The sequence below is a fragment of the Salvelinus fontinalis genome, chromosome 23 (assembly GCF_029448725.1).
Source record: "Salvelinus fontinalis isolate EN_2023a chromosome 23, ASM2944872v1, whole genome shotgun sequence".
NCBI classification, from domain to species: domain Eukaryota; kingdom Metazoa; phylum Chordata; class Actinopteri; order Salmoniformes; family Salmonidae; genus Salvelinus; species Salvelinus fontinalis.
In genome coordinates this window covers 22,825,063-22,849,271 of record NC_074687.1, presented here as the reverse complement: position 1 = coordinate 22,849,271, position 24,209 = coordinate 22,825,063, and the positions used below count along the sequence as shown (strand labels likewise).

Below are 24,209 nucleotides of genomic sequence, written 5' to 3'. Positions count from 1 at the left end.
CCAGAGAGTGTATCTGAGGTAAAAACCTAGTCAATCTACATCACTGACAGACTCCACAAGGTTAAGACTGTAGGATCAATGAAACTTCAACGGAGCAGGTATAAGCAGAATCTAGAATGAGAATGTGTGTTTGAGAGATTATGGATGAGTGTATTCATGTAGAGACAGACAGATATTGAGTGAGAGCATGAGAGAGATAGAGGATGGGGGTAAAGAGAGAGAGAGACAGACAGAGTGAGAGAGAGAGAATGAGAGACAAAGAGAGCGAGACAGAGAGAGAGAGAGAGAGATAGAGAGAGAAAGAGGAGTAGAGAAAGAGGAGTAGAGAAAGAGAGAGAATGAGAGAGAAAGAGAGAGAGAGTGAGAGAGTGCAGGTGTTCATAGTGTTTTGTATACTCAGTGTATACCCAAACTCCATTGCAACACCGTGGGGTGACGATTACTGTAAAGGCTGTGAGAGGGATTTCAAAATTCCCTCAAACATGCATATAATGGTAAATGGATCTTCCATAACGATATGTTTGACATTCTGATCACCTTTTTCGTATTTGATCATTTTAATGACAGAACAGTCACAGTGGGTATGTATAGTAGTAGATACCTATGAAACAGGAACACAGACAGAAAGTGGCTGATGGTGATCGAACCCCCATACAAGATTGAACCTTTTAACAGGTGAGTCTTACCTTGGCGATCTGAACACACCAGTTGAGCAGCAGCTGGGAGCCGATGTTGTCCTTGTGTTCGTGGACGTAGTCGAGGAGGCAGCCGTGGGGCATGAGCTGGGTGACCAGCTGGATGGTGGGGCTCAGGCAGACCCCCAGGAGACGTACCAGGTGGGGGTGCTCCATGCTGGCCATGATCAGAGCCTCCTGGGGAACAAACACAGGGACTCAGGCACACAGGGAGACCATATATTCTAATCCATTTGAACCATAGGAGGTGCCTATATTTGTCCTGTTTCACATATGTACAAGTGTGTGTTGTGAAATGGAAGTGTGTTTTTTGCATATCTCTGAGACACCTTGGGAGAGCGGGCTCACGGCCAGGGATCAGCCGTTATTGACGGCGTCCCTGGACCAATTAGGGTTAAGTGCCTTGCTCAAGAGCAGATCGACAGATTTTTCACCTAGTCGGGTCGGAGATTCCAACCATAGCATCCTTCTGGTTACAGGCCCAACACTCTATCCGCTATGCTACCTGCTGCCCGTATACACTTCTGTACGTCAGGGGTGTAAGGGATGTCTTATTAGGGCTGTATAAGGACTGAAATGTCCTTTGCGTTCATTCAAATCATGCATTATTCCATTTGTTTTAACTGATGAGCAGCACAAGTAAGAGCAAGAAAGATATCAACATTTAATCACCCAATTTACAAGATACATACACACTAGCACTCACAGCCACCAGCAGTACAGCCAACCTCACAACCCCACACACAAAGACAACATAAATTCAACCAGGCTATTGCCACGTTGTATCCCATGACAGTGAGGGTGTTATACAGAGAGAGCAGGCAGGAAAGTGTAGTATAGTGCATACGGCTCAGAGAGAGAGTTGGGACTGCAGCCCAAATGGCACCCTTTTCCCTTTATAGTGCACTACCTTTGACCAGGGCCCATATGGAAACCCACAGGCTTTGGTAAAAAAAAGTAGTGCACTACAAAGGGCATAGTTTGAGACACATATTGGATTTATGATCACTGCTTCACTGCACTTGAATAATCCAGTCCTTAGTTATCAGCTGCAGATCTATTACAATCTAAGGCCCTACATCTCCACGATCTTAAATCAGGGCCATTGTCAGAGGGAGAGAAGGGGAGAGAAGGGCCACTGTTTGCTTTTAACTGAGCCTGCCTGTATAACAGCTTCCTCCCTTATAAATCTACATGGTAAAGAGGTTCATCTATCATTTTTGTGTGTGACTGTGTGTACTGGGGGGAGCTATAATTCTACAGCATAGGCTTAGAATAGAAAAACACACGACACAAGCATGCACAAACACAAAAACACACGCACATTCTTGAACATATTCCCACACGCATGATATATTGATAGCTGTGAATTTGTTATGCGTATAGTGACAACATGATCTTGTTCACGATGATGCAACGACTGAGAACTGCTAACCTATGCTACATAGTAGCATGCGTGGAAAGATCTATGGCAGTAGTGGCCTATTACTGTTTGAATTGATGAATGTGAATGTGAGCGTTCTGCTGTGTGGATTCCATTGTTCATCAGTGTGTGTCGTCTACGTGTGTCGTCTACGTGTGTCGTCTACGTGTGTCGTCTGCGTGTGTCGTCTACGTGTGTCTTCTACGTGTGTCGTCTACGTGTGTCGTCTACGTGTGTCGTCTACGTGTGTCGTCTACGTGTGTCGTCTACGTGTGTCTTCTACGCGTGTCGTCTACGCGTGTCGTCTGCGCGTGTCCTCTACGCGTGTCGTCTACGCGTGTCGTCTACGCGTGTCGTCTACGCGTGTCGTCTACGCGTGTCGTCTGCGCGTGTCGTCTGCGCGTGTCTTCTACGCGTGTCGTCCTTGTGTGTCGTCTGCGTGTGTCGTCTGCGTGTGTCGTCTACGTGTGTCGTCTACGTGTGTCATCTACGTGTGTCTTCTACGTTTGTCGTCTACGTGTGTCGTCTACGTGTGTCTTCTACGTGTGTTGTCTGCGTGTGTCGTCTGCGTGTGTCGTGTGCGTGTATCTTCTACGCGTGTCGTCTGCGTGTGTCGTCTACGTGTGTCGTCTACGTGTGTCATCTACGTGTGTCGTCTACGTGTGTCGTCTACGTGTGTCGTCTACGTGTGTCATCTACGTGTGTCTTCTACGTGTGTCATCTACGTGTGTCGTCTGCGTGTGTCGTCTGCGTGTGTCGTCTACGTGTGTCGTCTACGTGTGTCATCTACGTGTGTCTTCTACGTTTGTCGTCTACGTGTGTCGTCTACGTGTGTCTTCTACGTGTGTTGTCTGCGTGTGTCGTCTGCGTGTGTCGTGTGCGTGTATCTTCTACGCGTGTCGTCTGCGTGTGTCGTCTACGTGTGTCGTCTACGTGTGTCATCTACGTGTGTCGTCTACGTGTGTCGTCTACGTGTGTCGTCTACGTGTGTCATCTACGTGTGTCTTCTACGTGTGTCATCTACGTGTGTCGTCTGCGTGTGTCGTCTGCGTGTGTCTTCTACGTGTGTCGTCTACGTGTGTCTTCTACGTGTGTCGTCTGCGTGTGTCGTCTGCGTGTGTCGTCTACGCGTGTCGTCTACTTGTGTCGTCTGCGTGTGTCGTCTGCGTGTGTCTTCTACGTGTGTCGTCTACGCGTGTCGTCTGCGTGTGTCTTCTACATGTGTCGTCTACGCGTGTCGTCTGCTCGTGTCCTCTACGCGTGTCGTCTACGCGTGTCGTCTACGCGTGTCGTCTACGCGTGTCGTCTGCGCGTGTCGTCTGCGCGTGTCTTCTACGCGTGTCGTCCTTGTGTGTCGTCTGCGTGTGTTGTCTGCGCGTCTCGTCTGCGTGTGTCGTCTGCGTGTGTCGTCTGCGTGTGTCGTCTACGTGTGTCGTCTGCGTGTGTCGTCTGCGTGTGTCTTCTACGTGTGTCGTCTACGCGTGTCGTCTGCGTGTGTCTTCTACATGTGTCGTCTACGCGTGTCGTCTGCGCGTGTCCTCTACGCGTGTCGTCTACGCGTGTCGTCTACGCGTGTCGTCTGCGCGTGTCGTCTGCGCGTGTCGTCTGCGCGTGTCTTCTACGCGTGTCGTCCTTGTGTGTCGTCCTTGTGTGTCGTCTGCGTGTGTCGTCTGCGTGCGTCGTCTGCGTGTGTCGTCTGCGTGTGTCGCCTACGTGTGTCGTCTACGTGTGTCATCTACGTGTGTCTTCTACGTGTGTCGTCTACGTGTGTCGTCTACGTGTGTCTTCTACGGGTGTCGTCTGCGTGTGTCGTCTGCGTGTGTCGTGTGCGTGTGTCTTCTACGCGTGTCGTCTGCGTGTGTCGTCTACGTGTGTCGTCTACGTGTGTCATCTACGGGTGTCGTCTACGTGTGTCGTCTACGCGTGTCGTTTGCGTGTGTCTTCTACATGTGTCGTCTACGCGTGTCGTCTGTGCATGTCGTCTACGTGTGTCTTCTACGTGTGTCGTCTACGTGTGTCTTCTACGTGTGTCGTCTGCGTGTGTCGTCTGCGTGTGTCGTCTACGCGTGTCGTCTACTTGTGTCGTCTGCGTGTGTCGTCTGCGTGTGTCTTCTACGTGTGTCGTCTACGCGTGTCGTTTGCGTGTGTCTTCTACATGTGTCGTCTAAACGTGTCATCTGTGCGTGTCGTCTACGTGTGTCTTCTACGTGTGTCGTCTGTGCGTGTCGTCTACGTGTGTCTTCTACGTGTGTCTTCTACGTGTGTCTTCTACGTGTGTCTTCTACGTGTGTCGTCTACGCGTGTCGTTTGCGTGTGTCTTCTACATGTGTCGTCTACGCGTGTCATCTGTGCGTGTCGTCTACGTGTGTCTTCTACGTGTGTCGTCTGTGCGTGTCGTCTACGTGTGTCTTCTACGTGTGTCTTCTACGTGTGTCTTCTACGTGTGTCTTCTACGTGTGTCGTCTACGCGTGTCGTCTGCGCATGTCATCTACGTGTGTCTTCTACGTGTGTCTTCTACGTGTGTCGTCTACGCGTGTCTTCTACGTGTGTCTTCTACGTGTGTCTTCTACGTGTGTCTTCTACGTGTGTCGTCTACGCGTGTCGTCTGCGCATGTCATCTACGCGTGTCGTCTACGCGTGTCTTCTACGCGTGTCGTCTACGCGTGTCATCTGCGTGTGTCTTCTATGTGTGTCATCTGCGCGTGTAGTCTACGCGTGTCTTCTACGCGTGTCGTCTACGTGTGTCGTCTACGTGTGTCTTCTACGTGTGTCTTCTATGTGTGTCATCTGCGCGTGTAGTCTACGCGTGTCGTCTGCGTGTGTCTTCTACGTGTGTCGTCTACGTGTGTCTTCTACGCGTGTCGTCTACGCGTGTCTTCTACGTGTGTCGTCTACGTGTGTCTTCTACGCGTGTCGTCTACGCGTGTCGTCTACGTGTGTCTTCTACGTGTGTCGTCTACGTGTGTCTTCTACGTGTGTCTTCTACGTGTGTCTTCTACGTGTGTCTTCTACGTGTGTCTTCTACGTGTGTCTTCTACGTGTGTCTTCTACGTGTGTCTTCTACGTGTGTCTTCTACGTGTGTCTTCTACGTGTGTCGTCTACGTGTGTCTTCTACGTGTGTCTTCTACGTGTGTCTTCTACGTGTGTCTTCTACGTGTGTCTTCTACGTGTGTCTTCTACGTGTGTCTTCTACGTGTGTCGTCTACGTGTGTCTTCTACGTGTGTCTTCTACGTGTGTCGTCTACGTGTGTCTTCTACGTGTGTCTTCTACGTGTGTCTTCTACGCGTGTCGTCTACGCGTGTCGTCTGCGCATGTCATCTACGCGTGTCGTCTACGCGTGTCTTCTACGCGTGTCTTCTACGCGTGTCTTCTACGCGTGTCGTCTACGCGTGTCATCTGCGTGTGTCTTCTATGTGTGTCATCTGCGCGTGTAGTCTACGCGTGTCTTCTACGCGTGTCGTCTACGCGTGTCGTCTACGTGTGTCTTCTACGTGTGTCTTCTATGTGTGTCATCTGCGCGTGTAGTCTACGCGTGTCGTCTGCGTGTGTCTTCTACGTGTGTCGTCTACGTGTGTCTTCTACGCGTGTCGTCTACGCGTGTCTTCTACGTGTGTCGTCTACGTGTGTCTTCTACGCGTGTCGTCTACGCGTGTCGTCTACGTGTGTCTTCTACGTGTGTCGTCTACGTGTGTCTTCTACGCGTGTCGTCTACGCGTGTCGTCTACGCGTGTCATCTGCGTGTGTCTTCTATGTGTGTCATCTGCGCGTGTAGTCTACGCGTGTCTTCTACGCGTGTCGTCTACGCGTGTCGTCTACGCGTGTCGTCTACGTGTGTCTTCTACGCGTGTCGTCTACGCGTGTCGTCTACGTGTGTCTTCTACGCGTGTCGTCTGCGCGTGTCGTCTACGCGTGTCATCTGCGCGTGTAGTCTACGCGTGTCTTCTACGCGTGTCGTCTACGCGTGTCGTCTACGCGTGTCGTCTACGTGTGTCTTCTACGCGTGTCTTCTACGTGTGTCGTCTGCGTGTGTCTTCTATGTGTGTCGTCTGCGTGTGTCTTCTACGTGTGTCGTCTACGTGTGTCGTGGACGTGTGTCGACTATGTGTGTCGTCTACGCGTCTTGTAAACAGTTGAACAAACCAAACTAGATACACCATCTCCATTAACAGAGAGAAGGATATGACATGTCATTGTCTCGGTCTAGACCACTAGGTTTATTGTGGCAGAAATAAGGGTCCAGAGCTGTGCTTCAAAAGGAATAACTCACACTGGTGCCCTGTCGGTAACACACACACACACACACACACACACACACACACACACACACACACACACACACACACACACACACACACACACACACACACACACACACACACACACACACACACACACACACACACACACACACACACACACACACACACACACACACACAGACACACACACACACACATACACTCAAACAGTGGTCCAGACTACCATGGTGTTGACAGTCTTCTTAATTAACGAGTATTCATCCTCCTGCTATGCTAGCTACAGGAGTAAACAGGGCTGCTGCTCATTGGCCAAACATCGCCAGGGGCCATCTCCACATCCCTGTGGGTCCGTGTGTGTGTTGTGTGTGTGCATGTGTGTTGTGTGTGTGTTGTGTGTGCGTGTATGTTGTGTGTTTGTGTGTGCGTGTTGTGTGTGTGTTGTGTGTCTGTGTGTGTGTGCGTGTGTGTGTTGTGTGTGTGTGTGTGTCTCCACGTCCAATCTGAAGACACGTGCCACTGCGTTTTGATTGCTGTTTAAATGAAGAAGCTGTGCTGCCTCCTCTTCTTACATCCTCCATGGCAGGGAGGGAGGAGAGCGGAGGGAGGAGAGCGGAGGGAGGAGAGCGGAGGGAGGAGAGCGGAGGGAGGAGAACGGAGGGAGGAGAGCGGAGGGAGGAGAACGGAGTGAGGAGAACGGAGGGAGGAGAACTGAGGGAGGAAAACGGAGGGAGGAGAACGGAGGGAGGAGAGCGGAGGGAGGAGAACGGAGGGAGGAGAGCGGAGGGAGGAGAACGGAGGGAGGAGAACGGAGGGAGGAGAACGGAGGGAGGAGAACGGAGGGAGGAGAGCGGAGGGAGGAGAACGGAGGGAGGAGAGCGGAGGGAGGAGAACGGAGGGAGGAGAACGGAGGGAGGAGAACGGAGGGAGGAGAGCGGAGGGAGGAGAACGGAGGGAGGAGAACGGAGGGAGGAGAACGGAGGGAGGAGAACGGAGGGAGGAGAGCGGAGGGAGGAGAACGGAGGGAGGAGAACGGAGGGAGGAGAACGGAGGGAGGAGAACGGAGGGAGGAGAGCGGAGGGAGGAGAACGGAGGGAGGAGAGCGGAGGGAGGAGAACGGAGGGAGGAGAACGGAGGGAGGAGAACGGAGGGAGGAGAACGGAGGGAGGAGAACGGAGGGAGGAGAACGGATTGAGGAGAGCGGAGGGAGGAGAACGGAGGGAGGAGAATGGAGGGAGGAGAGCGGAGGGAGGAGAACGGAGGGAGGAGAACGGAGGGAGGAGAGGGGAGGGAGGAGAGCGGAGGGAGGAGAGGGGAGGGAGGAGAACGGAGGGAGGAGAGCGGAGGGAGGAGAGCGGAGGAAGGAGAACGGAGGGAGGAGAACGGAGGGAGGAGAGCAGATGGAGGACAGAGGAGGGAGGAAAGAGAAGGGAGGACAGAGGAGGGAGGAAAGAGGGGGGAGGACAGAGGAGGGAGGAAAGAGGAGGGAGAACAGAGGAGGGAGGACAGAGGAGGGAGGACAGAGGAGGGAGGAAAGAAGAGGGAGGGAAGAGGAGGGAGGCAGCTCCTTCAAAAGCCTCCTCAGTCTGAAGCCTGTCTCTCCAGCCGTGTGAGAGTGCGTCCCAAATGGCACCCTATTCCCTTTATAGTGCACTACCTTTTACCAGGACCCATAGGGCAGGGAACTATATAGGGAACACAAGAGGCTGGTGGCACCTTAATTGAGGAGGATGGGCTCGTGGTATCGGCTTGAGCGGAATGAGTGGAATGGTTTCAAATACATCAAACACAGTTTCCATATGGTTGATGCCATTCCATTCGCTCCATTCCAGCCATTATGATGAGCCATCCTGTCCTCAGCAGCCTCCTGTGATAGTGAATAAGATGCCATTTGGAACGCAGACTGAGTCTCCCCTCCCCTACCTCTCCACATTAACCCCTCCTGTTTAGTCAAAGACATCTGAAGGTCCTCCTCCCCCTTCGTCCCCCCTCCTCCCTCATGCTGTCCTCCAGTTGACAGGCAACTATCCCACCAGCCACAGCAGCAGAGAGCGCTGGACCTGGGTTCAACTACTATTTAAAATAATTTAAAATGCTGTGCTTAATTTAGCCTGTCTGATGCCATTGAACCAATATAATACTCCCCTCCAGGCAGGGTGAAGCAATTCATTTTTTATTTCAAATAGTATTTGAAACCAGGTCTGCTGAGCTCCATTGATTCCTCTCTTGGAGAGGGGGAGAGAGGAGGGGAGAAAAGAGGATAATGAGAGGAGGAGAGAGATAGGAGGGAGGAAGCGAGGGAAGGGAAAGCTCATTAGCATGGCACTCAGCTGATGATGCACTGCGGGAAATACCCAGCCTGCCTCTGGGTCCTCCTGGGGGCCATCACTAAGATCGCCTTCTAAGACACGTGCTACGTGTCACACCCACCCACCCACACCCACACAGACACACAACGTACATGCACGCACGTGTCTACAGACATCAAAGCAAGATTGATAAAAGTAGAAATATAAACACGTCGTAATAGACAGAGATTAAAACACAGTGGAAATGGGTCGCTAGGAGGGATTTCACTGAGGTTGCATCACAGACGTAGTAGATAACATCATTAGATTCTTAACATCCATTTTTCCTTTTGAAATAAAAGAGTGCTGAATGTTTTATGAATGACTGGGGAATCGTACCGTCGTCAGCCATAGGTGCTGTGAGCATGTGGTGTGTGGTGGTGGTGGTGTATTGTATGGGGTCTCTACGGAGACAGTAAAACACTCACATCCATGAACTCCACGTTAGCCTTGGGTCCCGTTGCCTCGTTCAGGATCTTGATGGCTACCGGGATCTTCACTGTCTCACCCTCTGGCACCCAGATACCCTGAGGGGGGAGAGGAGGAGAGAGGGGGAGAGGAGATGAGAGGTAAATTAGAGGAGGAGAGGAGGGTAGACAGATGGGGAGTAAGTTAGATGGGATGATAGGAGAGGAGAGAAGGAGGGGGAGAGGAGAGGTGGAGGGCAGGAGAGGTGAGTTACATGAAGGGAACAAGAAACATTTGTAAAAAAAGGGAGAGGAGAAGTGGGAACAGGGGAGGTAAGACTACACAGCCGCTGAGTCACAAAGTCAGACACTGGTTTATAGACATACACTAGTTCAGACCTCTTACACTGTGAGATATACACTAGTTCAGGCCTCTTACACTGTGAGACATACAGTAGTTCAGACCTCTTACACTGTGAGACATACACTAGTTCAGACCTCTTACACTGTGAGAAATACACTAGTTCAGGCCTCTTACACTGTGAGACATACAGTAGTTCAGACCTCTTACACTGTGAGACATACACTAGTTCAGACCTCTTACACTGTGAGAAATACACTAGTTCAGGCCTCTTACACTGTGAGACATACAGTAGTTCAGACCTCTTACACTGTGAGACATACACTAGTTCAGACCTCTTACACTGTGAGAAATACACTAGTTCAGACCTCTTACACTGTGAGACATACACTAGTTCAGACCTCTTACACTGTGAGACATACACTAGTTCAGACCTCTTACATTGTGAGACATACACTAGTTCATACCTCTTACACTGTGAGACATACACTAGTTCAGACCTCTTACACTGTGAGATATACACTAGTTCAGACCTCTTACACTGTGAGCCATACACTAGTTCAGACCTCTTACACTGTGAGACATACACTAGTTCAGACATCTTACACTGTGAGACATACACTAGTTCAGACCTCTTACACTGTGAGACATACACTAGTTCAGACCTCTTACACTGTGAGACATACACTAGTTCATACCTCTTACACTGTGAGACATACACTAGTTCAGACATCTTACATTGTGAGACATACACTAGTTCAGACCTCTTACACTGTGAGACATACACTAGTTCAGACCTCTTACACTGTGAGAAATACACTAGTTCAGGCCTCTTACACTGTGAGACATACAGTAGTTCAGACCTCTTACACTGTGAGACATACACTAGTTCAGACCTCTTACACTGTGAGAAATACACTAGTTCAGACCTCTTACACTGTGAGACATACACTAGTTCAGACCTCTTACACTGTGAGACATACACTAGTTCAGACCTCTTACATTGTGAGACATACACTAGTTCATACCTCTTACACTGTGAGAAATACACTAGTTCAGACCTCTTACACTGTGAGATATACACTAGTTCAGACCTCTTACACTGTGAGCCATACACTAGTTCAGACCTCTTAAACTGTGAGACATACACTAGTTCAGACATCTTACACTGTGAGAAATACACTAGTTCAGACCTCTTACACTGTGAGACATACACTAGTTCAGACCTCTTACACTGTGAGACATACACTAGTTCATACCTCTTACACTGTGAGACATACACTAGTTCAGACATCTTACATTGTGAGACATACACTAGTTCAGACCTCTTACACTGTGAGACATACACTAGTTCATACCTCTTACACTGTGAGACATACACTAGTTCAGACCTCTAACACTGTGAGACATACACTAGTTCAGACCTCTAACACTGTGAGACATACACTAGTTCAGACCTCTTACACTGTGAGACATACACTAGTTCATACGTCTTACACTGTGAGACATACAGTAGTTCAGACCTCTTACAATGTGAGACATACACTAGTTCAGACCTCTTACACTGTGAGACATACACTAGTTCATACCTCTTACACTGTGAGACATACACTAGTTCAGACATCTTACATTGTGAGACATACACTAGTTCAGACCTCTTACACTGTGAGACATACACTAGTTCATACCTCTTACACTGTGAGACATACACTAGTTCATACCTCTTACACTGTGAGACATACACTAGTTCAGACCTCTAACACTGTGAGACATACACTAGTTCAGACCTCTAACACTGTGAGACATACACTAGTTCAGACCTCTTACACTGTGAGACATACACTAGTTCATACGTCTTACACTGTGAGACATACAGTAGTTCAGACCTCTTACAATGTGAGACATACACTAGTTCAGACCTCTTACACTGTGAGACATACACTAGTTCATACCTCTTACACTGTGAGACATACACTAGTTCAGACATCTTACATTGTGAGACATACACTAGTTCAGACCTCTTACACTGTGAGACATACACTAGTTCATACCTCTTACACTGTGAGACATACACTAGTTCAGACCTCTTACACTGTGAGACATACACTAGTTCAGACCTCTTACACTGTGAGACATACACTAGTTCAGACCTCTTACATTGTGAGACATACACTAGTTCAGACCTCTTACACTGTGAGACATACACTAGTTCATACCTCTTACACTGTGAGACATACACTAGTTCAGACCTCTTACACTGTGAGACATATACTAGTTCAGACCTCTTACACTGTGAGACATACACTAGTTCAGACCTCTTATATTGTGAGACATACACTAGTTCAGACCTCTTACACTGTGAGACATACACTAGTTCAGACATCTTACACTGTGAGACATACACTAGTTCAGACATCTTACACTGTGAGACATACACTAGTTCATACCTCTTACACTGTGAGACATACACTAGTTCAGACCTCTTACACTGTGAGACATACACTAGTTCAGACCTCTTACACTGTGAGACATACACTAGTTCAGACCTTATACACTGTGAGACATACACTAGTTCAGGCCTCTTACACTGTGAGACATACACTAGTTCAGACCTCTTACACTGTGAGACATACACTAGTTCAGACCTCTTACACTGTGAGACATACACTAGTTCATACCTCTTACACTGTGAGACATACACTAGTTCAGACATCTTACACTGTGAGACATACACTAGTTCAGACATCTTACACTGTGAGACAAACAGTAGTTCAGACCTCTTACACTGTGAGACATACACTAGTTCAGGCCTCTTACAATGTGAGACATACACTAGTTCAGACCTCTTACACTGAGACATACAGTAGTTCAGACCTCTTACACTGTGAGACATACACTAGTTCAGACCTCTTACACTGTGAGATATACACTAGTTCAGGCCTCTTACACTGTGAGACATACACTAGTTCAGACCTCTTACACTGTGAGACATACACTAGTTCAGACCTCTTACACTGTGAGACATACACTAGTTCAGACCTCTTACACTGAGACATACAGTAGTTCAGACCTCTTCCACTGTGAGACATACACTAGTTCAGACCTCTTACACTGTGAGACATACACTAGTTCAGGCCTCTTACACTGTGAGACATACACTAGTTCAGACCTCTTACACTGTGAGACATACACTAGTTCAGGCCTCTTACACTGTGAGACATACACTAGTTCAGACCTCTTACACTGAGACATACAGTAGTTCAGACCTCTTACACTGTGAGACATACACTAGTTCAGGCCTCTTACACTGTGAGACATACACTAGTTCAGACCTCTTACACTGTGAGACATACACTAGTTCAGACCTCTTACACTGTGAGACATACACTAGTTCAGGCCTCTTACAATGTGAGACATACACTAGTTCAGGCCTCTTACACTGTGAGATATACACTAGTTCAGACCTCTTACACTGTGAGACATACACTAGTTCAGGCCTCTTACACTGTGAGATATACACTAGTTCAGACCTCTTACACTGTGAGACATACACTAGTTCAGACCTCTTACACTGTGAGACATACACTAGTTCCGGCCTCTTACACTGTGAGATATACACTAGTTCAGACCTCTTACACTGTGAGACATACACTAGTTCATACCTCTTACACTGTGAGACATACACTAGTTCAGACCTCTTACACTGTGAGACATACACTAGTTCAGACCTCTTACACTGTGAGACATACACTAGTTCAGACCTCTTACATTGTGAGACATACACTAGTTCAGACCTCTTACACTGTGAGACATACACTAGTTCATACCTCTTACACTGTGAGACATACACTAGTTCAGACCTCTTACACTGTGAGACATACACTAGTTCAGACCTCTTACACTGTGAGACATACAGTAGTTCAGGTTTCTTACACTGTGAGACATACACTAGTTCAGACCTCTTACACTGTGAGATATACACTAGTTCAGACCTCTTACACTGTGAGACATACACTAGTTCATACCTCTTACACTGTGAGACATACACTAGTTCAGACATCTTACACTGTGAGACATACACTAGTTCATACCTCTTACACTGTGAGACATACACTAGTTCAGACCTCTTACACTGTGAGACATACACTAGTTCATACCTCTTACACTGTGAGACATACACTAGTTCAGACATCTTACACTGTGAGACATACACTAGTTCATACCTCTTACACTGTGAGACATACACTAGTTCATACCTCTTACACTATGAGACATACACTAGTTCAGACATCTTACACTGTGAGACATACAATAGTTCAGACCTCTTACACTGTGAGACATACACTAGTTCATACCTCTTACACTATGAGATATACACTAGTTCAGACATCTTACACTGTGAGACATACACTAGTTCAGACCTCTTACACTGTGAGATATACACTAGTTCAGACCTCTTACACTGTGAGACATACACTAGTTCATACCTCTTACACTATGTGACATACACTAGTTCAGACATCTTACACTGTGAGACATACACTAGTTCAGACCTCTTACACTGTGAGATATACACTAGTTCAGACCTCTTACACTGTGAGACATACACTAGTTCAGACCTCTTACACTGTGAGATATACACTAGTTCAGACATCTTACACTGTGAGACATACACTAGTTCAGACCTCTTACACTGTGAGACATAAACTAATTCAGACCTCTTACATTGTGAGACATACACTAGTTCAGACCTCTTACACTGTGAGACATACACTAGTTCAGACCTCTTACAATGTGAGACATACACTAGTTCAGACCTCTTACACTGTGAGACATACACTAGTTCAGACATCTTACACTGTGAGACATACAGTAGTTCAGACCTCTTACACTGTGAGACATACACTAGTTCAGGCCTCTTACACTGTGAGACATACACTAGTTCAGACCTCTTACACTGTGAGACATACACTAGTTCAGGCCTCTTACACTGTGAGATATACACTAGTTCAGACCTCTTACACTGTGAGACATACACTAGTTCAGACCTCTTACACTGTGAGACATACACTAGTTCAGGCCTCTTACAATGTGAGACATACACTAGTTCAGGCCTCTTACACTGTGAGATATACACTAGTTCAGACCTCTTACACTGTGAGACATACACTAGTTCAGGCCTCTTACACTGTGAGATATACACTAGTTCAGACCTCTTACACTGTGAGACATACACTAGTTCAGACCTCTTACACTGTGAGACATACACTAGTTCCGGCCTCTTACACTGTGAGATATACACTAGTTCAGACCTCTTACACTGTGAGACATACACTAGTTCAGGCCTCTTACACTGTGAGACATACAGTAGTTCAGACCTCTTACACTGTGAGACATACACTAGTTCAGACCTCTTACACTGTGAGACATACACTAGTTCAGACCTCTTACACTGTGAGATATACACTAGTTCAGACCTCTTACACTGTGAGATATACACTAGTTCAGACCTCTTACACTGTGAGATATACACTAGTTCAGGCCTCTTACACTTTGAGACATACACTAGTTCAGACCTCTTACACTGTGAGACATACACTAGTTCAGGCCTCTTACACTGTGAGACATACACTAGTTCAGGCCTCTTACACTGTGAGACATACAGTAGTTCAGACCTCTTATACTGTGAGACATACACTAGTTCAGACCTCTTATACTGTGAGAAATACCGTAGTTCAGGGCTATCTCTCTGCTCTTATCCTCTCTCCTGCTTGAGTCACAGCAAACCTGACCTGGATTTGCATGTGATCCTTACTATGTGCCTATGGCAACTCTCCCTCCCTCCCTCCCTCCCTCCCTCTCTCCCTCCCTCCCTCCCTCCCTCCCTCCCTCCCTCCCTCCCTCCCTCCCTCCCTCCCTCCCTCCCTCCCTCCCTCCCTCTCTCTCTTTCCTTCCATTCTCATTTCCTGCAACTCTCCTCTCCCTCCCTCCCCCCTCCCTCCCCCCTCCCTCCCTCCCTCCCTCCCTCCCTCCCTCCCTCCCTCCCTCCCTCCCTCCCTCTCTCTCTTTTCTTCCATTCTCATTTCCTGTTATCATCTCTCTATCTCCCCAGGCTCCCTATCATTCTCTCTCTCCCACCCTCTACCTTGAAACACCTCCTCATTTCTAACTTTCAAAAAACGTGGTTGTAGCTGTGTGAGTGCATGTGATAAGTTGATACCTTGTAGACGGTGCCGAAGGCCCCCGAGCCCAGTATCTTGACCCTCTTGAGTTCAGTCTCTTTGAGGATGCGGAGCTGGGCCTGGTTAGGGGCTGTACCACTAGGTGTCAGGGGCTCCACCAGCTATAGGGAGAAACAATCAATCAACTCATCAGTCAAATAAACAGTCATTGAATCAATCAGAAATATGTTAGTCCCTCACTCCGTTAACAGTCAATCAACCAATTAACCAATCAGTCACATCTCCCATGGGTATGCAACTCTTTCATCTTTCCAAGAGACACTTTCAAAGAGACTTACCAGAGAGGAAAAAGTGACAAATATAAAACAAGAGGGGAAGAGAGAGGGAAAGAGATGGAGAACTGGGAGAGATGGAGAGAACGACAGGGTGGATAATAGCAACAGTTGAAGAGGAGTATAGGCTCTCGTAGTTTCATTATCTTTCAAGTGGAGAACAATGAATCCACCGGAAGGGAGAGAGGGATAGGGAGGGAGAGAGGTGGAAAGTGAGGGAAGGAAAGGTGAGAGAAAGAGGTAAAAACAGGGGAACAGAGAAAGAGATAAAGGGAGAAAAAGAGAGAGACAAAGAGAGGAAGAGAGATATATAGAAAGTGGAGAGAGAAAGATAGAGGGAGGGAGGGGAGATATAGAGAGGGGAAGCGAGTGAAAGAGAGAAAAATAGAGGGACGGAGGGGAGAGAGAGATAGAGGGAGAGGGAGAAAGAAAGAAAAGATAGTGGAGAGAGAGAGAGCGAGAGAGAGAGGGGGGGAAGGAGCAGAGAGAGAGAGAAAGAGGGACAGCGAGAGATGGAAGAAAAAGAGAGAGAGAAAGCGAGGGAGGGAGAGAGAGATAGAGAAAGGGAGAAGAAGTAAATCAGCTCTCCTCTCTGCTTCGGCCCTGTCCTCTGGCTCATCACAACACTAATTTAAAAAACATAGCTGTTCTTTATTTAAATGGAGTTCTGAATCAGGCTTGCAGGAGAGGAGAGAGAAGAGGAAAGAGGGGGAAGAGGAAGAAGAGGGGGAGAGGGAGGAAAGAGATAAAGAAGGACAGGGAAGGGGCAGAGAAGATGGGATGGATGTCCTTCCATATCTTTTTTGTCCCCCTCTCCCTCCCCCTCTCCTTCTTTCCTCTCTCCTCCCCTTCTCCTTCTCCTTCCCCCTTTCTCTTTCCGTCTGTTTTCCTCCCCCTCTCCTTCCCTCTCTCCTTCCCTCTCTCCTTCCTCTCCCATCTTCCCTGCCCCTTCCTTATCTGTCATTATCTCTTTCCTCCCCCTCTTCTTCCTCTTCCCCCTCTCCTTTCCTCTTTCTTCCCCCTCTCCCTCTCCTTCACCTTCTCTCTTCTCTGTGCTCTCCTACAAGGCTGATTCAAAATACAATTTAAATAAAGAACAGCTATTGTTTTTTAATCAGCCTATTGTGATGAGCCAGAGGGCCACACACAGCCAGCAACCTCACCTTCGCTACAGACTGTAGGGAGCTGTCTGTTTGGGTATTTTCACACTTGGTCGATTTCAGCCAATTGTTTTGAATGTTTTTGTGCAGTGTGAACACTCCAAAGGAATTCAGAACCCTCAAAAGAGCCCCTGAAGCAAAGCGAACTGAGACCACCTCTAGAGGTGTTCGGAGTTCGGTTCGCTTGAATTCCACAGCCTTGTTCCCTTTTTTTAGGGCAATGTGAACACAGAGCTCCCCAGGCTCGCTTGTCATTATTCCTGCACCACACGCTAGACTACTGCAACACTGTTTCCCCTGCCACAACCCCCCACATTGGTTCCACAAAAGAGAGAAGATGGTGATTAGCAATTGTCAAGGATGCACAGAAATTCCAAAATATGTATCGAGTTCTTAGTTCAAGATTATTTGTTTGCAATATGTGATCTATAGGCTAAGAGAGTTTCATAAAGTGTTTACTCGATAGTGGGATTTGAATAGCGTGAGAAGACAACATATTTGGTGAGAATCACAACATAGGGTACAAAATCAATTTGAGCTCTTAAAGGGGTAGTAGCCTACATTTTCAATTACATCATTATTCAATCTGCTGTTATTCTTCTGCTATTTATTCTGTTACTAATAATATTTACATGTTCATATTATCTTCTGATTACAATTATTTAAATGCAATCTATTAGCTTCCAAATGTAAGTATGTACAATATCTAGCTGTCCGATAGCACCTTCTGATGGAATGGCTTGTCCTGCACTTTGTAAAAACTCAGAGTGCACTGAGTGAATGTTGGAAAAAGATCTTGGTTCCGTTCTAAACTTGTCGATGTGAATGCAAAGAGGACTTGGACCACAACATAGGTGAAGTGAGATGTCATAAGTTCAGAGATGGATTTCAGTCCTCATTCAAAGGCAAGGGCAGTGTGAATACAAAGAGAACTGAGCTATGTAGCTTTCTTTACCCCAGAGTTCACTTTAAAGAGGACTGAGATTGGTTCTTTTAAATAGGACTTCATGTGAAAACACCCTTAGATGAGGTGCTGAACGTGTAGTTCCAAGGGGTGGGAGGGAGCTGTCCACCAACCCACTCTAATCTGTGGTGCTGAGGAAGACTACTAGGATGTCCATTTATTTAGTCTCTTCAAGCATTCATTTCTTGTTTGTTATTACTTGTTATTATTTAAAGCTAAAATCCTTAGTTGCTCCATTTCTTGACTTATAGATTAATTATATACACACAATGATTATTGAATAATATAATTTAGAATTGCCTCATGAGCTTAGATCAACTGTCGTATCCCATCATAATCCAAAATATAAACTTGTTTTACTCCAATGTTTGTAAACAATGTAAATGTAAAATATATCTAAAACTATCATTTTGATGTCATGGATGGTCAGCCCTTGCATCCATACCTCTGTTTATGAATTTGAGCATGGTTACATTTCTCCAGGGCCATCCCTCAGCTTTTTAACTAAACATAGGCTGGGTTTTCACTTTGTTATTGTTTCAATTAACTGACTTGCCACTGAGTTTTGTATTGAGCCTATTTGTATTGAATACAAATGGTGAGTTCCATAATAATAAAGCAGTGAACAGTACTGTATGTGTGTGCAGCTAATCAAGACAGCACAGAGGAGCGGAATGGATGGAGAGAGTGCGAGAGAGCAGTGATGTAAGGTATAACGGAAAAAGGCACAGTCTTGTCATTAGTGAAATAACTAGTAAAAAGCCCAGTGCACCATCACTTCATGGTACTGTAAGTGCAGGTAGAAGGGCATGGCAGGAGACTAGCACATTCAGGCTTTTACACCGTCCTATGTGATACTGAGAGCTTTAATGGAACCTGTCCCTGATGTCTGTCAACACAGATCACCCTCTCCTCTCCTACATGGGAGACTGAACACATGTCTGTCTGTCTGTTAACACAGATCACCCTCTCCTCTCCTACATGGGAGACTGAACACATGTCTGTCTGTCTGTCTGTCTGTCTGTCTGTCTGTCTGTCTGTCTGTCTGTCTGTCTGTCTGTCTGTCTGTTAACACAGATCACCCTCTCCTACATGGGAGACTGAACACATGTCTGTCTGTCTGTCTGTCTGTCTGTCTGTCTGTCTGTCTGTCTGTCAACACAGATCACCCTCTCCTCTCCTACATGGGAGACTGAACACATGTCTGTCTGTCTGTCTGTCTGTCTGTCTGTCTGTCTGTCTGTCTGTCTGTCAACACAGATCACCCTCTCCTCTCCTATATGAGAGACTGAACACATGTCTGTCTGTCTGTTAACACAGATCACCCTCTCCTCTCCTACATGGGAGACTGAACACATGTCTGTCTGTCTGTCTGTCTGTCTGTCTGTCTGTCTGTCTGTCTGTCTGTCTGTCTGTCTGCTAACACAGATCATTCTTTCCTCTCCTACATGGGAGACTGAACACATGTCTGTCTGTCTGTCTGTCTGTCTGTCTGTCTGTCTGTCTGTCTGTTAACACAGATCACCCTCTCCTACATGGGAGACTGAACACATGTCTGTCTGTCTGTCTGTCTGTCTGTCAACACAGATCACCCTCTCCTCTCCTACATGGGAGACTGAACACATGTCTGTCTGTCTGTCTGTCTGTCTGTCTGTCTGTCTGTCTGTCTGTCTGTCAACACAGATCACCCTCTCCTCTCCTATATGAGAGACTGAACACATGTCTGTCTGTCTGTTAACACAGATCACCCTCTCCTCTCCTACATGGGAGACTGAACACATGTCTGTCTGTCTGTCTGTCTGTCTGTCTGTCTGTCTGTCTGTCTGTCTGTCTGTCTGTCTGTCTGTCTGTCTGTCTGTCTGTCTGTCTGTCTGTCTGTCTGCTAACACAGATCATTCTTTCCTCTCCTACATGGGAGACTGAACACATGTCTGTCTGTCTGTCTGTCTGTCTGTCTGTCTGTCTGTCTGTCTGTCTGTCTGTCTGTCTGTCTGCAGGCAGAGTTTACAGTGAGCTAGCGCTAGCCCCAGGAGAGTTTTCAGGCCTCCCTCTTACAGTAGGTATTAGCCACTGTGCTGTTCGTGACTCAAATATGAACACAAGTCATGGCTATCAGTATACTGAAACTTAATAGCAGGTTCTCTATTCATGTTATTTCACAGCAAATCTTATAACTAATCTATTTCACATGCAGTGGTAATGAATACTTGTATATGCAGCTATGCAGACTTAGCAGCAGGGTTGGGATTCATTCCACAAATTCAACTCTAATTACATTTTCTCTCCCTGTAAATTTCATTTAATTCAATTCAAATTTCAGGTTAATCTTTGAATTCAAAGATAATTCAATTAATCTCAATTCCAATGGTAGGTAAATTCCAAGAATTCAATTGCCAATTCAATATTAATAACTTGAAGATTGTTGAAATTTGAATTGAATTCAACATAAATCATCCAATTCAAGAATTGAATTGAAATGTCTAATTACATGGAATTGACTCCAACTCTGCTTGGCAGTGGATCATATCCTAGCCATTTACAACCAGATATGGTACCTGGTCAAAAGTACCGAGCTACATAGGGGTTAGGGTGCCATTTGGGACCATCCTTTACCTAACCTATCCATTCATTGTGATCAGTCGAGGAGGTAGAGAGTCCCAAATTCAGACAAAATGCTTCCTGGTTTGGTCGAGTCGAGCTCTACAGCATGGCAGACTGGGTAATTCATTGAGATGGATGTCTGTACGGAGGATGAAAAATGAGGTCTCCAATCTGCTCCCCACTCTGTGGAGGGAGGAGATTGTGTATGGATGGAGGAGTGTGTGTGTTTGTCAAATCAAATCAAATCTAATTGTAATAGTGTCAACACATATTTTTCAGATCTTATCACAGGTGTACCAAAATGCTTATGTTTGTAGCTCCAACAGTGCAGTAATACCTAACAATAAAAAACAATACACACAAATAAAATTAAATTAAATAAAGAAAGAAATGAAGAAATATCAGAATGAGCAACATCAGAATCCAGGATATAAATATATACTGGAAATAATGGTGTGAAATAGACAGTATGGACAGTATATGAATAGAAAAGGTCTGTACAGCAGTAGTTATATAGGATCATCCTTGACTAGAATACAGTATATACAGTACATATAAAGTGGGTAAAAGAGTGTATGAACATTTTCAAAGTGACCAGTGTTTAATGACTATGTACATTCTAGATGGTAGCGGAGTGAACAGGAATTGGCTCGGGTGGCTGAGGTCCTTGATTATCTCCTTGGACTATGACACCGGGTGCTGTATATGTTCTGGAGGGCAGGCAGTGTGCCCCCGGTGATGCGGTGGACTGACCGCACCACCAGCTGGAGGAGAGCCTTGTAGCTGCGGACAGTGTAATTGCCGTGCCAGGCGGTGATACACCCCAACAGGATTCTCTCAATGGTGCATCTGTAGAAGTTTGTCAGGGTCTTAAGAGCCAAGACGAATTTCTTCAGCCTCCTGAGGTTGAAGAACTAGAGCGGTTTTCTGTTGAACAGTGGGCCAAATTGCCAGTAGAAAGGTGCAGCAAGCTCATTGATTGCTACAAGAAGCATTTGTTGGCAGTTATCTTTGCCAAAGGCCGTGCAATCAAGTTCTAGTTCTGAGGTGCCAATAATTTTGTCCATGCCATTTGTTTGTATTTTCTAAATTAAAATGGTAAACTTAAGTTTCCAAAAATACATTTGTTCTGCAATGATGAAAATGCAATAACACGATGTGGAGACCAATACATTTTTTCAATTTCAAGAAATAGAGAATTAGTCAAGAAAAGTGCAAGGGTGACAATATACAACTGTACATGTAAACAGTCGTAATAGTGACCAGTAGCAGGATAAATAGATAAATACTAATGGTAATGGCAATCAATAATCAATGAACGGCAGCATAATGGTAGTAATACATCTAATCAATCACTATTTTAGCAGCAGCGTAGAAGTGAGGGTGTGTGTGTGTAAGTGTGTGGTGTAAGTAACGAAAGTGTGAGTGAGGGTGAATGTAAGTGTGTGTATGCGAGTATGTGTGTGTGCGTGTGAGTAAGAGTGACAGTGAAGGTATGTGTGCCTGAGTGGGTAGAGACCTCTCGATGGGCATAGAGTCAGTGTGGATAGTCTGTGGAAGAGGAACAGCAGCAGATGTTAGCCATTTAACAGTGTTACGGCCAGGGGATAGAAGCTGTTCAGGAGTCTGTTGGTCTGAGCCTTGATGCACCGGTACCGCCTGCCAGACAGGAGTGTGGACAACAGTCCATGTCGCGAGTGTCTGGAGTCTTAGGCAATTTTTCTCGCAAACCATTTCTGTATAGACCTTGCTTTAATGCACGAAGGCATTGTAATGCTGAATCAGGAAATGGCCTTCCCCAAACAGAATCGTCTAGAATGCCATTGTATGCTGTAGCGTTAAGATGTCCCTTCACTGAAAGTAAGGGGCCAAGCCCGAACCATGAAAAACAGCCCCAGACCAATAATCCTCTTCCACCAAACTTTACAGTTTTACAGGCACTATTCATTGGGTTGTCCTGGTATCCGCCAAACCCAGATATGTCTGCCAGACTGTCAGATGGTAAAGCATGATACATCACTCCAGAGAACATGTTTCCACTGCTCCAGAGTTCAATGGCAGCGAGCTTTACACCACTCCAGCCGACACATGGCATTGCGCATGGTGATCTTGGGCTTGTGAACGGCTGCACGGCCATGGAAACCCATTTCATGAAGCTCCTGATGAACAGTTCTTGTGCTTCCAGAGGCAGTTAGGAACTTGGTAGTGAGTGTTGCAACCGAGGACATACCATTTTTACACGCTACACGCTTCAGCATTAGCGGTCCCGTTCTGTGAGCTTGTGTGGCCTACCACTTCGCGGCTTGGCCGTTGTTGCTCCTAGACGTTACCACTTCACAATAACAGCACTTACAGTTGACCGGGGCAACTCTAGCAGGGCAGACATTTTACGAACCAATCTCCATTCTACTGCAAATCTTTGTCTATGGAGATTGCATAGCGCTGTGCTTGATTTTATACACCTGTCAGCAATGGGTGTGACTGAAATAGCCAAATCCACAAATTTGAAGGGATGTCCACATACTTTTGTATACAATGTGTACGTCCTAGATGGCTGAGAGCTGCCCCCAGTGATGCGCTGGGCCGGCCACACCATCCTCTGTATGGCCTTCCGGTAGCGGGCAGTGCAGTTGCCATACCAGATGGTGATACAACCAGTCAGGATGCTCTCGATGGTGCAGCTGTAAAAATTAATGAGGATCTGAGGGGCCACGCCTAATTATTTCAGCCTCCTGAGGGAGAATAGGTGCACCGTGACTTCTTCACAACTATCCTGGGTCAACTCCTTGATCTTGTTGATATGATGGAGAGGTTGTTGACACCTGACACCACACTGCCAGGTCTCTGACTTCCTCCCCGTAGGTTTTCTCATCGTTGTTGGTGATCAGTCCTACCACCTTTGTGTCGTCAGCAATCTTTACGATGGAGTTGGAGTCATGGGTGGCCACACAGTGGTGGATAAACAGGGAGTACAGGGGGGGCTAAGCATACACCACTGGGGGGCCCCCGTGTTGAGGATCAGCATGTCGGAGGTCTCGTTACATACTCTCACATTGGCCCGGCATGAAGTCCAGGATCCAGTTGCAGAGGGAAGTGTTCAGTCCCAGGGTCCCGACCTTGGTGATGAGAGGGAACTATGTTGTTGAACGGCATTCTCACATAGGTATTGCTCTTGTTCAGGTGAGAGAGGGCAGTGTGGAGTGCAATTGAGATTGCATCATCTGTAGATATGTTGGGGCAGTTTAGAAATTGGAGTGGGTCCAGGGTGTCTGGGATGATGGAATTGATGTGTGCCATGACCAGCCTTTCAAAGCACTTCATGGTTACAGATCTGAGTGCTACAGTGACAGTAGTGCTGTAGTCATTATGGCAGGTAGCCTCAGAGTTCTTGGGAACAGAAATGATGGGGTCAGCTTGAGACGTGGGGATTACAGACTGGTACAAGGAGAGGTTGAAAATGACAGTGAAGATGCCTGC

The 24,209-nt window shown here is 46.7% G+C and overlaps 1 protein-coding gene across 1 annotated transcript in view; it reads right to left on the bottom strand.

The window, feature by feature from the left end:
• Positions 1-24,209, bottom strand: part of erbb4b (erb-b2 receptor tyrosine kinase 4b) — a gene marked incomplete at its 5' end in the record, with an annotated part of 265,305 nt that overhangs the window by 66,000 nt on the left and 175,096 nt on the right. The window contains 3 exon segments of the mRNA XM_055878265.1: positions 687-872; positions 9,154-9,252; positions 15,714-15,836. Of these exon segments, the coding sequence (XP_055734240.1) occupies positions 687-872; positions 9,154-9,252; positions 15,714-15,836 (408 nt within the window).